The 15630-nt window shown below is 38.1% G+C and overlaps 1 protein-coding gene across 2 annotated transcripts in view; it reads right to left on the reverse strand.

The window, feature by feature from the left end:
- CAND1 (cullin associated and neddylation dissociated 1) overlaps positions 1 to 15142 on the reverse strand; it is a 44601-nt gene extending 29459 nt beyond the window's left edge. The window contains exons 1-2 of one of the 2 annotated variants that reach the window (XM_027592564.2): positions 14619 to 15142; positions 3946 to 4089 (exon numbers count right to left, since the gene is read on the reverse strand). In XM_027592564.2, coding sequence (XP_027448365.1) covers positions 3946 to 4089; positions 14619 to 14686 — 212 coding nt within the window. In that variant the 5' untranslated portion in view covers positions 14687 to 15142. Of the gene's footprint in view, positions 1 to 3945; positions 4090 to 14618 lie in introns of those variants that run through there. The other variant, XM_027592565.2, reaches the window with a different exon arrangement.
- Positions 15143 to 15630: the final 488 nt, after the last annotated feature.

The following is a 15630-nucleotide window of genomic DNA, read 5'->3' on the forward strand; positions in this document are numbered from 1 at the left end:
TATCTCTATTCACAATAGCCAAACTCTACAAAGAAACCAAACATATAAACAGACTGGTATTTATTACTGGCTACTAATCAGTAATAAAAAGTCAAGAAATACTAATACACCCAACATGGATGAATCTCACAGATGTGAGTACGACAGCTAGACACAAAAGAGCACATACTGTATTAACTCCATTTATATGAAGCTCTGAAACAGGCAAAACTAATTTAAAGTGAAAAGAACTGTGACCTTCAGTAGGGATGTTGTATGTGAGGTAAGGATACAATTTTATCTTTTTCAAATGGTTATCTAGTCCTTAAAAAAGCGGGGGGTCCAACTTTCTATCATGTACTTTCTATTTTACTCCATTTGTCCATTAATGCCTCACTACTGCACCGCTTTGATTACAGAAACACAATAGTCTCTTTTCCTATCTAGTAGGGCTAAGCAACAACTCCACCTTCAGCAACTGTTAACACTTTTTCAGAGTTTTCTTGGCTATCTTGAGCAAACACCTGTCCCCTCTCCCTCCCACCAAAATATACTTTAAAATCAACTTGTCCAGCTTGTGAAATAATTTTTACAATTAAGTTAGCATTAAATTAGCTTGGAGAGAACCAACAACTTTATTGAGTTATCCTATCCAAGGACATGGAATGTGTTTCCATTTGTTCCAAGTACATTTGTGTTAGGGGTCAAGAATATTTTAAAGTTTTCCTTAAGTTTTGAAAAAGATAAAATTGTAACCTTACCTATACCATATAATACCCTCACTCAAGGTCACCATTGTAACATTTGTTGCATTTAATTGCTAGGCATTTTGTCTTTCTGTTGCTGTAATAAATGGACATTTGATTCCATGAGATCTTCCAACTGGTTGTTTATATGAAAACTACAGATTTTTGTTCATTACTTTCACATCCTGTTACTTCACTGAATTCTTACTGTCCACATTAAATTTTTTTCTTGATTGACTTGGATTATTCTCATGTACCTTTTCCAACGCTCATGCATATAATTTTATTCTTCCTTGTCCTATAGCAGCTAATACCTTCAAAAAGAATGTAGTGGAGACAGAAACCCATCTTTTCCTTCTTATTGACATTAGTGTAAAGGTATCTGGTAATTTACTGGCTTTTGGGGTGAGGTATGTGTATGTGTGTGTACTTCTAACATTAAAAAAAGGTCTTATCTCGGGGCACCTGGGTGGCTCAGTCGTTAAGTGTCTGCCTTCAGCTCAGGTCATGATCCCAGGGTCCTGGGATCGAGCCCCGCATCAGGCTCCCTGCTCAGCGGGAAGCCTGCTTCTCCCTCTCCCACTCTCCCTGCTTGTGTTCCCTCTCTCACTGTGTCTCTGTCAAATAAATAAATAAAATCTTTTAAAAAAATAAAATAAAAATAAAAAAGGTCTTCTCTCTCATTTAATAAAATGTTTCCCTTGAAACAGTGAATTCTCCCTAGTGAGATAAAGCATCCCTGACCTGTTCTTCACTCCAATGACATATTAAGTATGATGATGGTCTCTGGAAGGTGTTTCACTCCTCTAATTACACTAAGTAGCCTAAGTAAGTGTTGTGCTTTGGTGTTTTGTTTTTTTAAATCAAGCATCGGGGTGCCTGGGTGGCTCAGTTGGTTGAGCAACTGCCTTCTGCTCAGGTCATGATCCCGAAGTTCTGGGATCGAGTGCCACATCGGGCTCTCACCTCAGCGGGGAGCCTGCTTCCTCCTCTGACCCTGTCCCTTCTCATGCTATTTCTCATTCTCTCTCTCACTCTCTCTCAAATAAATAAATTTAAAAAAAGGAAAATCTTTTTAAAATCAAGCATCAATGCTGAATCTTATCAGTGCCTGGACAACTGTTTTTTCTTCCTCTTATCCACTAACATAATGAAATATATTAACAAAGCACATAATATTGAACCGCCCTCATGTTCTTGGGATCAATCTCACTTGGTCATGGTATGTTACACTTACTGTATTGTTGGATTATATTTTGAACATTTAAATGGTCTGTAGTTTTCTTTTTCAGTGTTATCTTCAGTCACAATATGTTATCAGTAATTGGTTTAAATAAAAGACTGGGAAGTTTTCATAGTTTACGGTCTGGAATAGTACTAGAACTCTCCGTACTGGAATTATCTGTTCTTTGAGGTTTCAAAGACGTGTGTGAAAGATTTCTGAGCCTGAGTTTCTTTTGGGTGATGAGTTCTTTGACAATTTTCCGTATTTCTTGATAAGGCTAGTTAGTAATTTATCTATTGTGATTTTCCCTCCTCCAAGAATCAGTTCTTGGGTCTTATCTCCTACTGTATTACTTTTGTTTTTATCTTAATGCCTTTATTTTTTTCTTGAATATATGCCATTTCTTCCCCCAACCTGTTAGAATAAAGGTCTTCAAAAGACCAAAAGCTCAGGTCCCTAATGAGTAAAGATTCCTATGCAAGTGAATAAGACCTATGTTCCTCTCAACTCTCAATTTCGGACAAAGACTACTTTTTATTACCACTTTTAAAAGCTGGTAAATGTTCATCATATATTTTGAACAATGTTTAATTTTATTACGCACAGGCCAAAAAAAACAAATAAATAAAAGATGAAAAATAAAGTAAAATTATACTCATTGCATTATTCTGCAACTTATCTTTTTAAGACCCATTTTATTTTAAACTTGCAAATGTCCCAAGTTAAAGAAATTGTACTGCATTGTCTAAAAACTCTATGCTGACCAATGATTTCTCACATTTTTGCCTGTTTTCACAGCAGATATGTAAAAGCTAAGCCTAAAACAAACTTACAACCTTTGTAATAAATTGCAATACTGGGCGCCTGGGTGGCTCAGTCAGTTAAGCATCTGCCTTTGGTTCAGGTCATGATCCCAGAAAATTCCCTGCTCAGCGTGGAGTCTGCTTCTCCTTCTCCCTCTGCCCTTCTCCCCCACCCCATGCTTATGCGCTCTCGCTGTCTCTCTTAAATAAAATCTTTAAAAAAAAAAAATCGTTTTAATGCAATAAAGGAATCATAATGAGACAACGCTTTTTTAAATTGATGCCTAATTATTACAGGACATACAAAATGACATAAAATTCCATAGCTTGTTATATGAAACTAAAGGTTACACTAACTATGTAAATTGTTAAGGTTTTCTAGTATTTGATACATATAAATGAAACAATTTGTTAACAGAATTTACTGAGAACTCAAATTCTATACCCTATTACTAAAAATAGTCAAACTGTCAATAACATGTCTAATAAGATGCTCCTACTACACTGTACACAAAGACAATTGGAATTCCCACAATTTTTAGGGAAAATTCTTTGTAGCTGCTATATCTATCAGTCTTAATTTGTGTTAACTACGGTTTTAAATGCTGCTGTTCTTTATAAAGTCTTATTATTTTTTACTTCCCTTGATCACTGGTTCTTAGATTTTCATACAGAGATGAATAGAGGCAAGTAGGCCTTTTAACTTGGCTAAATAAATCAGGTCAAACAAGTGAGAGAATCGCTCTTTCTGGAGTTTCCATTACATATTTCATACAAATCAAAATACCATAAAAGGCTTTAAGAAGTGTATGGGGTGCCTGGATGGCTCATATGGTTAAGCATCTGCCTTTAGCTCAGGTCATGATCCCAGGGTCCTGGGACTGAGCACCGCATTGGGCCCCGGCTTGGCAGGGAGCCTGTTTCTCTCTCTCCTTCTACTGTTCCCCCTGCTTGTGTTCTCTCGCTCTGTCAAATAAGTAAATAAAATCTTTAAAAGAAAAAACAGAAAAAGAAACCTTAAGAAGTATATCATACATACCACATGCAAACATTAAACATTCACCACTCACCTGCAAATTCTAAAGAAAATTCCAGAAAGACATAGTACACACAACTAAGATAATTTACCAACTATTACACTGAGTCTTTTAATGGGGCTGATAGGGGTGGAAAGCAAGTAAAAAACACTTACCATTTGACAGCTAAATTCTGTACCTCTCCATTTTTATCTTCCAGTAACTTCAAAATCATTTTCACCACTTTCCTTTCACTGTCATCATCCAGCTTGATGGAATCTTTCTGCAGTTCTGTCATCAAATCATTTGTAGCCATAAACCTATCAAAAAATTAAATTTGTTGATAATTTCAATTTTTAAGCACAAAGATCATGTCTTTCAAATATAATGCTATCATCCTTATCTAACTATCTAAGTCCTAACAAACCCTCTTAAATAAGAAACCCATCACTTTAAATTATCTTCCCCAGGTCAGTCCTGTTTTAAGTTACAGATAGGATCTACTTTGAGTGTTCTTTCATTCTAATTAACTGTATCATTGCTTTTAGGAGGAGAAACGCTCCTCTTTATTTTCTTTGTTTGTGATTTGAATTTTATCCAGGAAGCCTTTAACTACAAACATTAAGAATACCTTCCTATATAATATTCTGTGTTGGGATCGAGGGGCAGGGGTCACATATTAAAAAGTTACTGGGAAATTTCCAAAATACAAATTCTCAGCTCTACCCCAACTCCCATCACAAGGTTATCAGATGTATTTTCAAAATGGTGAAGAGGCGATTCTAGAACATATTTCCATCTGACATCCAGCCCCTTCCCCTTAAGAACTACTGCCAAAGAAAGACAAGTTTAATACTTAATAGTCTGAACAAAAAACCCAGAGTGATCAATTGTCTAATCTCAGTTTTACATGAAAGGGTTGAATAGGAGACAAAAATGAGGTAAACAGACTCTCAGATTTTTTTCTCATATACCTCACCAGATGATTCATTGTTTTAAAAGTATTTTCTCAAGAGTAATAGATAATCACACTGAAAATAAAGCCCCCCTGTTTGAAGGCCAAATGAATTTTTCCCCTAATTCTGGCTCTTCTCTACCTACTGAAATAACCTAACTGCAGTAACAACTACTTAAATGCCTTCTTCTTGTATATGAACCAAATCAAGTTTGAGTAAAAGTGTACTATTTATATTACATACAGAAATGTCAAAATCTGTGTTTAAATCAATTAAAAACCACTAACTATTGGAGCTGAAATGATAAATAGCTACGCAGACAGTCTGGCAATACAGGCGATAATGTGGTAAGGATCGGCAAAACAACTTATTAATTTAGGAATTATTTGTTATCTAAGGAGTTAATATGTTCATTTAATGCTAATTTGACAAAGTTTTAAACTACAATGCAAGCACAATTCTTACCAAGGTTTGTGAAACAGCTTATAAAGTCTGTGTTCAAATTGGGATTATACAAGGTAAAGCATGTACTTTTTTTAAATAAACATGGTTGTAATGGATAGCCCCTCCCCATTTTATATGACAAATGAAATTAAAACCACACAATATTCTAGAAAAAAAAAACAAAAAACTGAATAATAGCGCACTAATGCAGGAATTCTGCACACAAAGCATTAAAATATCTTAACCATTTTACTTCCATAAAATTATGAAATAAAACAATAGTTAGGACTTCTAAAGACCCCTGAAATGCTCATCACCTGGTTGAAAAGAACATGGCCATTAATTTAGGTAAAAAAGCAAATAATCCCAATGCAAAAAGTTGTTTTATGGTTCTGAAGGGAGTCTACTGGTACACAGATTCTCTCCTTTATTTACCACTTATTTATTCATTGCCTATTATGCTACAAGGCTGGACTATGAGCAAAGGATAGATAAAAAGTAAATAAACCTTGGCTCCTGACCTCAGAGAAGTCTACTGATTCTCAGAAATCTACGATCAATGCAAAACCACAAGATATCACCTCACACCAGTCAGATTGGCTAGTATCAAAAATACAAGAAATAACAAGCATTTGTAAGGATGTGGAAAAAAGGGAACCTTCGTTCCCTTTTGGTAGGATGCAAAATGGTGCAGCCACTATGGAAAACGGTATGGAGGTTCCTCAAAAAATTAAAAATAGAAATACCATATGATTAGTAACTCCGCAACTGGGTATCTGCCAAAACCAAAAACAAAACACTAATTAAAAAAGATACATGCACCCCTATGTTCACTGCACCATTATTTACAATAGCCAAGATATGGAAGCAACCTAAGTATCCTCTGACAAATAAATGGATTAAAGAACAATGGGATAGGGCGCCTGGGTGGCTCAGTCGTTAAGCGTCTGCCTTCGGCTCAGGTCATGATCCCAGGGTCCTGGGATCGAGTCCCACATCGGGCTCCCTGCTCAGCAGGAAGCCTGCTTCTCCCTCTCCCACTCCCCCTGCTTGTGTTCCTGCTCTCGCTGTCTCTCTCTGTCCAATAAATAAATAAAATCTTTAAAAAAAAAAAAAAGAACAATGGGATATTTTACGGAATAGGCACAAAAAAAGAATGAAATCTTGCCATTCTCAACAACATGCATGGACCTAGAAGGTATTAAAGGGGATTAAGAGGCACAAACTTCCAGTTATAAAATAAATGGCAGGGATTTTGTATGGTGACTATATTTAGCATGGTGAACACTGTGTAATGTACAGAATTAGAACTGTCAAATCACTTTGTTGTACACTTAAAGCTAATGTAACATTGTATGTCAACTATACTTCTATAAGTTTATAATTTTAAAAAATCTATGACCAATGGGGTTAAACATTTTTTAAAGCTGAAATGAGCCCCAGTAAAATTAGCAATAGGTATTATTTTTAAAAATGAGAGAAAATGGATTGAGATAAGTTACACTGAGTTACTTTTTAATGGTGACGCCCAAACAGAAAGTTCTAAGAATTTCTTCTGTTAATTTGATAAAAAAATTTGCACTATAAAATCATAAGAAAAGTTGTTTAACCAGCTAAAAAGCTGTCCATGGTAGATTCAAAAGCCAATCTGTAAAATGTCTCTTAAGCATGTAATGTTCTAGGCATGATGTTAAGACCTAAGATGATAAAACAGACTCAGTCCCTTCCTCCTAACCTTTTCATCTAATATGGCAGACAGACAAGTAAATAGACAAATCTCAATCTTACAGATTTTTAAAAAATACTCAAGGACAATTGACACTGATCACACCAAGAACTGACAGTTTGGATCTCCAAGGATTAACAGGGGTGTGCATGGGGAAAGCTGGTTTAGAATTTTAAATTTTTGTCTTTGTTGGGGTTGGGGACAGTGGCAGCAGCAACAATGCTGAGGGACATAACCCTTTTGAGTGAAGGGCTAAGAAGCAGTTAAGTGTGGCTGGGACATAGGCAGGTAGAAAGAAGCCTAACAGGAAGAAGATGGAAATGTAAGCTGACATCAAGATAAGAAAGATCTGACTCTGTAGTGAGAACCTAGTACGTAACAGGTACTGTGCTCAACTCTATACAAACAAGAGATAGCAAAAGAAAACAGTTCCTGCTGTCTTGGAGCTTACAATACAATCAAAGAGAGACATTAGTTTTAAAAACTACATATATGGGTTAATTGTATATGTAATTATGAACAGAGATAAATGCTAGGAAGGGAAGGGAAAGGATAGGGCACAAAGAAAACTCAATGGTGTAATAAAGTAACCTGATGCAGATTGCACTGGGGTTTGTGCATTAGGAAAGACTGAACTCTGAAGCATGGGCAGGAATTTTTTTTGGGGGGGGAGCAAGTAAGCAAGGGCCAAGAGACTGAAGAGATTTGGGGGTCTTATTGGAATTTTAGTCTTTATTCTAAGAGCAATGGGAAGTTATTGAAAGGTATCTGGGTCAGAGATGGGCAGTACACCAAAATGATCAAATGTGCATTTCAGAAACATTACTCCAGCTATACTATGGTCAGAGCGTAGAAAGAACCAATCTTCATTTAGCCAAAATGAACGGAGAAAGTTAGGAGAGTTACTGTTGCACTCTAAGTGCGAAATGATGGTAGCTACAATTAGGGTTATGACAATCTATGGAGGAAGAAAAATGGACATACAATCAATTCTCATTATTATCAAAGTTAATGCCTTCTTGTTTCAACTCACATACTGTAAAAAGTATCCTCTTCTCTATCTAGTGCCACATCATTTGCATGTTTGTGTTTTTTGTTGGTAATGTTGCTGTTAAAATGACCCCCAAGCATAGTGTAGTGCTGTCTAGTATTCCTAAGTACAAGAAAGCTGTGTCTTCCAGAAAAAAATACATATATTAGATAAGCTTTTCTCAGGCATGAAGTGATAGTGCTGTTGGCCATGAGCACAATGTGAACAAATCAACAACATATATTAAATAAGGTTGTCTTTAAACAGAAATAAAAACAAGGTTATGAACCGATCAAATATGAAAATGCTATGACTAGAAGCTCACAGGAACCTACCACCGTATAACGGCTCAGTATCACTAATTCCATGTTCATGGTTAACTTGATAGTACTATCTACTGAGAATAATAACCAACTATTTGAGATTTAAAAGGTTAAAATAAGTCTTTCAAATGGATTAGATATGGGGATGGTAAGGGATGAGTTAGCAAATGGACAAAGCAGTAGGAGGAAAACCACAGGACTTGGGTGTTAAAGTCAGGTATGTATCCCTTCCAGAGTCTTACTGTTATTTAGCAGCCATTGTCATATCAAATAGTTCAAACACTCACCTTACAACAGGAGAAAGGATTAATAAACCTAGCTCAACTACAGACTACACAGAATGGCCATTCCTTCTGATCCTAATCAACAAAATCTCAGCAATAGTCAAGATGTAAACATCATAAATCAATGATGCCCTGGCAGCCCAATTTCATCTGCCCTTGGTCAAAAGGGAGGACTAAGAAAGGGAAAAAACAAAAACAAAAAACAACAGTAGCCCTACAGTCCAGGAACTGATCTGAGGCTCATACCTATATCTGAATGTTATTCCAAACTGATCTGATGCTTACAATGAAAACGTATTGTTTTCCTAGACATAAACAACCTCACAGAATATACATTTCAGACAAGTTCACTTAACACAAAATACCAAACACACCTTCCACTCTAACTCATTGACTGCTACTTCTTCATCAATTAAAGCTTTTCCTCTGCTTTAGTTTCGCCCTCCTCATATTAAGATGTCAAACAATGGAACTGCCCCACTTTCCAACAATCCAGTGTGAAACTCCACTTCCTTAGACCCTTCCCAAAACTACCCAAATGAATAGGTCCTACCACTCTTTAACTGAGACTTCCCATGGTGTGTCTTCTCTCTCCCTCACTATAATGGTAATAAATCCAACTTGTGTCAAGGATGCCTATGTAAGAGAATTTCAAGAAGGAAAAAGTAATAAACAGTGCTTGCATATCAAATAGATAAGCAAACAAAATATCCACTGAATTAGTTACATAGAGGTTCTCAGAAACTTGGGGAAGAGTAATTTCAGTGATCCTTACGTGGGCAACAGCTAAGTTTAGAGTTTATCTTGTAGTTAATGGGAATTAGTGGAGAAGGCAATGATCGGCTGTGATATTTAGAAAGAAAATTCTAATGGAAGAGTTACCAAAGAATGGATTAAAAAGAGGCCAGAGACAGGAAGACTAAACTTTGAGAAATACCCATCAGGGAATTAAATGAGAAAGAAAAAGGTAAAAGGGTGACATCAAGGTTTTCCAACTGGGACATTTGGTACATGGTAATGGAATGGGACAAAATAAAAATAAAAAAGGCTTAAGGTGGGAGAGAGAAAAGTTAAAATGTTAACTTTCAAACTTCTATGGCAGTCCCAGGTGGATATAACCTACTGGCAGTGCCATCTCATGTATTCAATAAATATTTTGGGAGTACCATCATTAGGAACTGTGCCAGGCTCTGCAAACACAGTTATGAACAAGATAGTCATATGATAGAACTTACACACCTGGCTTATTCTACTGGACTGAAAGTTCCTTGAGGGGAGAAATATTCATCATAAATCCAATGTAGAGATGTGCAGAAACAGTGGTAGAAATAGATACCTTGTATTGCACAATGAGCAGTCTCACAACTCTTCCTCTCATACACAAGCACAATTTTACCCTTGTTACTAACAGACAGATCTAAGTGATACGGGCCAACTGCACCACCTAATGAGCTAATTATCTTTCAAAAAACTCATACACACACCACCACCATCTCATTTTTTTCTCATTTATTCCCTTGGAGTATGAATTTAGGATGGTCTTAATATTGTTCATGTAAATCAAACTAATTTATAGCCCTCTTTCTTCTTCCCAGTTACCTCAATGAGGTCTTTCTTCAGTGGTGAGCCTTAATCATTGCTGATAATCAGTGTTAGCAGTACACTTTTATCACGTAAGTGAAATCCAGTCACTAATGGCCATCAACCTGCAAAGTACTTAAAAGGTGCCCAGAATCACCTTCCTAAGCTCTACAAATCTATCTCCTCTGATTAAACTTACTTTTCTTCAAGCACAAGTAGTACAAAGAACTTCACTAGTATTTATTGTTACATTATTATAAATGCCCATAGGGTACTTTCAGGTATGTTATAGAATCTCTAAGGTTCCTTCCAGCTCTGAAAGTGCAGAATTCCCTACCAGGCCTGAGATTTTTATTAGCATTTTAAAGTTTCCAAGAAAAAAATAACTGCTAATATCTAAAACACATACATACATACATACATAAATTTGGTAACATAAACTGTTATCAAGCTAGGAAATTCTGCAATGCAGTAAATTATTTTAAGACTGTATCAAATGGTATTTTAAAAAAAATAGACTGGTAGATTTTTACAATGGTTTCTGGAAGAAATTTCCCAAAATCCTTACACGCTTTTCTAATTCTAATTAAAATCCAACTAAAACTAGCACCTGGGAACCCACAAGGCCAAAACAGTGGAGGATTCTTTCAGTAAAACAAGGTCCCTACCCTCAAGCAGTTCCCTAAACAATACCCCCAGCTCCAGTCAAGATTATCTACTTGTATAGTGAGCTTTCACGCTTGCACTCGTTTTCTCTACCTACAACTTCAAGACCTAGCTCAGGTAACTCCACAAACATGAATCTCCTTGCTTCCATCTTCTCTGCCACTTAAGGCTGACAACTACATATTGCTCTGGGTTCTTCATCTTTTTATAAAAGTGTCTTAACTATTCAACAAGCATGTAAATACTACTAAGGGCAAGCACTAGATCGTAAACATTCTGTAGTCCCTTCTCAGGGAATTACTACAAGTGTCTTCTAGCACAAAATATTCCATAAGCCTAAGAGGGAACTGAAATTTAGGTTCTTAGTCTTAATGTCCCCTAGTCAAAACCCTCAAGAAGTAACATAACATGGTAGTTAAGAGTTCATGATCTGTGGTTGGGGTTGGGGTTGGGGTTGTCTGAAAATTTCAGATCTAATGTCTAACTCACCTTGGGTAAGTACTTAATTACCACCACCACACCTCAGTTTCCTGGACTGGAATACAGATTGTTAACTATCCACTTTATACTACAGTTATGAGGATAAACAGGATCAAGTATATAAAGTTGACAGTAAGCATTAATATTAACTACTATGTAGATAAAGATAAAACAGTGGTAAATTTCCTTCAGCTCTTTATTCCTTGGAATACTAAAGTATTCAGTTGGTGGTGAAGCATATGAAAATAAAAGCAAAACTTGTTACCTCAACCCACTGAATTTTCAATATTAATATTCATAAACAGAGCATTCACCTGGTTCATGCACATTGAAGTTTTCATTCTGGTATCTACAGAATGACCTACCTACTAGTAGTAAACCTTAAAATACCACCTTCAAAGAGTACAGAATACTAAAACATGAAAGAAAAAGGACGTCAGATGTCCCCCCCAATAAACTGAACCCATGATTTAAATCCTACAAAATGATTCTTTAAAAATGTTGACATCTTAAAAATTTGAAACCTGTACCCACTTCTTTACTTTACTTTATATGAATGGACTATGTAGTTACCCAGAGACCTAAAATTTCAGGCCTATAAGGGACCTTTTGTAATCACCCGTGTACAAGTCTCTCAAAGTAAAAATTTAATCCCAAATTAAGTAGTTTGTCCAAAATCTCACAGAGAGTTCACAAGAAAAAAATCCTACTAGACTAGAACACATGACTAGAGCCCATATTTTGTGACCAGTAAGTAGGTCATATTCTCTTTGGATTCTGCCATGAAAGGAATAATTTTTTTTCCTTTTAAATATATTGTTTTCATCTCCCCTTAGCACAAGTACAGGGGTTTGCATTAGATATTCTATAATATTAACTCTGTCCTCAAGATCTTTGTTAGTAGGTATCTGAAAACACAGAGCAACAAACTGTGATATTTACACCAAAATAAATTTCAAATGAGAAAGAAGGCATACTTTTAAAATAGAACACATATATTCAAATAAATGCCTATACTGAAATTACACAGAAAAATGTTCAAAATACTTGACTTCAAATGCTCACTATTTTAGTTAATCTCTTAAATATCTGTAATTTAATATACACAGTACTTTAGTTCCAAAGACTTGTCTGTTAACTGGATGGCTTCAGCATACTACAGTCTTTAAAACATAGTTAATAAAAATATCTTAACAATGCCAGATAGCTGAAAGTCACTGTTTCTACACTTATCTTCTTCATCAACTATTAGAAATACATCAATATTACACTTTTAGAAGAACAATCCTCCAAGCAATGTTTTGATTTACTCTAGCTGAAACTGGTAGATAATTCTTACCAAGTTCAACACTGACTACAGCTTAACATCAAAGCATTGTATCTTTCATATAGTTTATTTAAAAAAGAAAACACAAAATCATGTATATATTATCTTTACAAAAAATTTAAATAGCTTGAGTCAAAAATCACATATGCAGTATTAACACGATTTGTTTATTCTAAGCACATTACCCATACACAAGTCTACCTAGTTGAACAAAATCATGCTATTATAGTATTATAGCAAAGTGCTATCTTTAGTATGAAATTGATATTTAGTACTTTTACAGAATGAACCAAATTTACAGAAATGGGAAGGGGGGGGAATCACACCAGTCTACATAGCTGAAAGGTTATAAATATATGTATATATCCCACTCAAATGTGTATTTAAATTTCAGTGTCTTGCATTGAGAGCAAGCAAAGTTCCCAAAGGGAAGTAAACAGCATTCTAATCCTTACAAAACACGCGCACACACACAAAAACAAAAGCAAAACTTTTATTTCCTCCAATAAATCTTGATTTTGATCTACACAAATCTAAAATACCAAAATAACCAAACAAACATGTCTCTTCCAAAAAGTCACAAAACTAAAATCTTTGGTATTAGCAAACTAGATTTTTAAAAGTTTCAAATGCAATACTCAACAACTCCCTAAGTAGCAAAACTTTGTAAAAATCATTTCTGGCTTTGAAGTCACAGAACCAAAACCATTTTAATACACCGGCACATCAATTTAATGAGGAACATAATCATTACATTTTTCATGCTTCTCCTTTCACAAACAGGAAAATCTCTTCCTAGTAGACGAGGTCTGGACACGTTTTCAGGTGTTAAAGGGTACTGCTCATACATACATAAATAAAACAAAACAAAATAAAATAGACTTCAGCCTCAATTTTAATTGAAGATATCTGTTCTTTCCTTTAAAATGCTCACAAAATACAACCACCAAGCCTCAGAGAACAAAAGAATATCGAAGAAATAAAAAAGCTTTTTTTTTAGATTGGGAGCTTATTTATTTGTGATGGGATAGGAGGTGGGAAGGAAGGAATGTAGCCACCACTGTAGTACAAAAAAAAAGGGGGGGAGACCCAGATAATCCGTGAGAATATAACAATTCTTCAAAATGCATGTTACCAATGTTTGGAACGGACAGTACAAGTCTCCTGGAACAGAACTGCTATAATAAAGCCTCATATTCACCACCCTCATTTTTGAAAACTTTCATCAGTGAGATCCATTTGCTTGCTTTACTTTTTAGGTTAAAGGTTCAGGAATTCACCTTTCTGGCAGTAATTTTGGATATAAGAAAATGAGAATGAAACCCCGAATTTCTGCTTAGTTTTCACCTGACAAGGAAAAATGACAGAGATGCTGGCGGGAAAACCCTGCGAGTCAAGTTTCCTCATCCTGGCTCCCTCCCCACCCCACCCCACCCCCTTCTTCCCACCTTCACGGAACGAATTGTCCAAAGAAAAAGTTTATAACCCAATCCGTGGAAAGCTCAAATAAAGCAAATCATTCAAGCTGAACGCACCTAGGCCCACTCGCATCTGCGGGAAAAGAGGCGGCAGCTGGGGCCCAGAGTGGGCAGCAGCCTCAGCCCTAGCAAGCAGGGCGGCCTAGCGTTTAAGGCGGGCTGGCCGGTAGGCCCGGGCCTCCTGGTCTCCAAGCCTAGAGCAACTCCCTTCGTCACAACGGTGGATGATTTTGCCCCTTCACACTACCTGGGACACGAAAATCACGTCTCGGGATTGGGGGTGGGGAGCAGGGAGTGCAGTGGAGGCGTCTGGGGACGCAGAAGGGGCCTCGGACCCGCGGCGGGCAACGGCCTAGAGGAAAGAATGGGGGGGAGGGGGTCGGAAGGTGGGAGAAAAAGGAGCCTGCGGGATCAGGGAACCGAGTGGTGGGCCGGAGAGCTCGGGAAAGCACACAAACCGGTTAAGGCCAAAGGGGTGGGGCAAGGCCTGTGTGAGGGCCAGGGCCGCAGATGAGGGACGCCAAGGTGGGTTTACGGTCGGATTTCGGCCTCACCTGAAGTCCTTGTCGCTGGATGTCATTTTTTCCAGCAAATTGGAAATGTGGTACGAGGCGCTCGCCATGTTGACGGCCTCGATCCCGCCCGCTGGCGTTGCCGGTGCTGCTGCCCGCTGCCGCTGCCGCCGCCGCTGTTGCTGGGGCTCCTCCTCCCGCTCGCGGCGGCTCCCGCTTCCAGGGTCGCAGCGCGACGCCGACGCCGACTAGGGAGGCGCCTCGACTGGCTGCCCCCTCCTCGGAAAGGCGTGGGCCTGTCCTGGAGGAAGCAGAGGCTGCGGGGTCGGCCTAATGACGGCGCTGCTCGCTGGAAAAGGAGCTCATGGGCAGCGAGTACAGCAGGGCCTCTCCGGGGAGCCAGACACCTCCGCTCGGGTTGGTCTCGCTCCCACTCTCTCCGCACTCGCTCCCTAGGGCAAGAGGCCAAAACCCGCCTCCTTCGCTCCGGGGGCGGGGGCGGCAAACGCGGGACGCCACGGAAAGCCGGGGTCAGGGTTCACGGAGGTCTCCCCACGCACGCGATAGAGACGCTAGTTAAAAGGCAACCGTGTTGGCTGAGGCCTTCGTCAGTCTTCCCGTGAACCGCCTTTCAGGAGGCATGACAACGACCGAAGGGGCTGTTCTCGCGAGATTTGAAAGCGACGGTTAAAGGACGGGGGGGTGAGGGGGACAAGCGTGCTGTAATCTGAGAATAACTTGCTTTTTTTCCGTATGACAATAAAGGAAAGGTTTACGAATTTTAAGGAGTAGTAGGCCAGGAAGTAATGCTAGCTAAGGGGTAGCGTGGGGACCAACATAAGAATTATTAGAAGGAGCTTCCATTCGAATAGGACGCGTGGCCTACTTTGCCTTCACCACGGTGAAATAATGTTGCCACGTGAAAACCACAAATCCCAGAATTCAGTCGGGGTGTTTCACTGGGTCAGGATGTGATTGGCTGAAGGAACTTGTAGCGTCCTCATTGGCTCCCGTGCGAGGAGTGAATGCTGGGATTTGTAGTCTAAAGAGTCAG

The sequence above is a fragment of the Zalophus californianus genome, chromosome 9, assembly GCF_009762305.2.
Source record: "Zalophus californianus isolate mZalCal1 chromosome 9, mZalCal1.pri.v2, whole genome shotgun sequence".
Classification (NCBI taxonomy): domain Eukaryota; kingdom Metazoa; phylum Chordata; class Mammalia; order Carnivora; family Otariidae; genus Zalophus; species Zalophus californianus.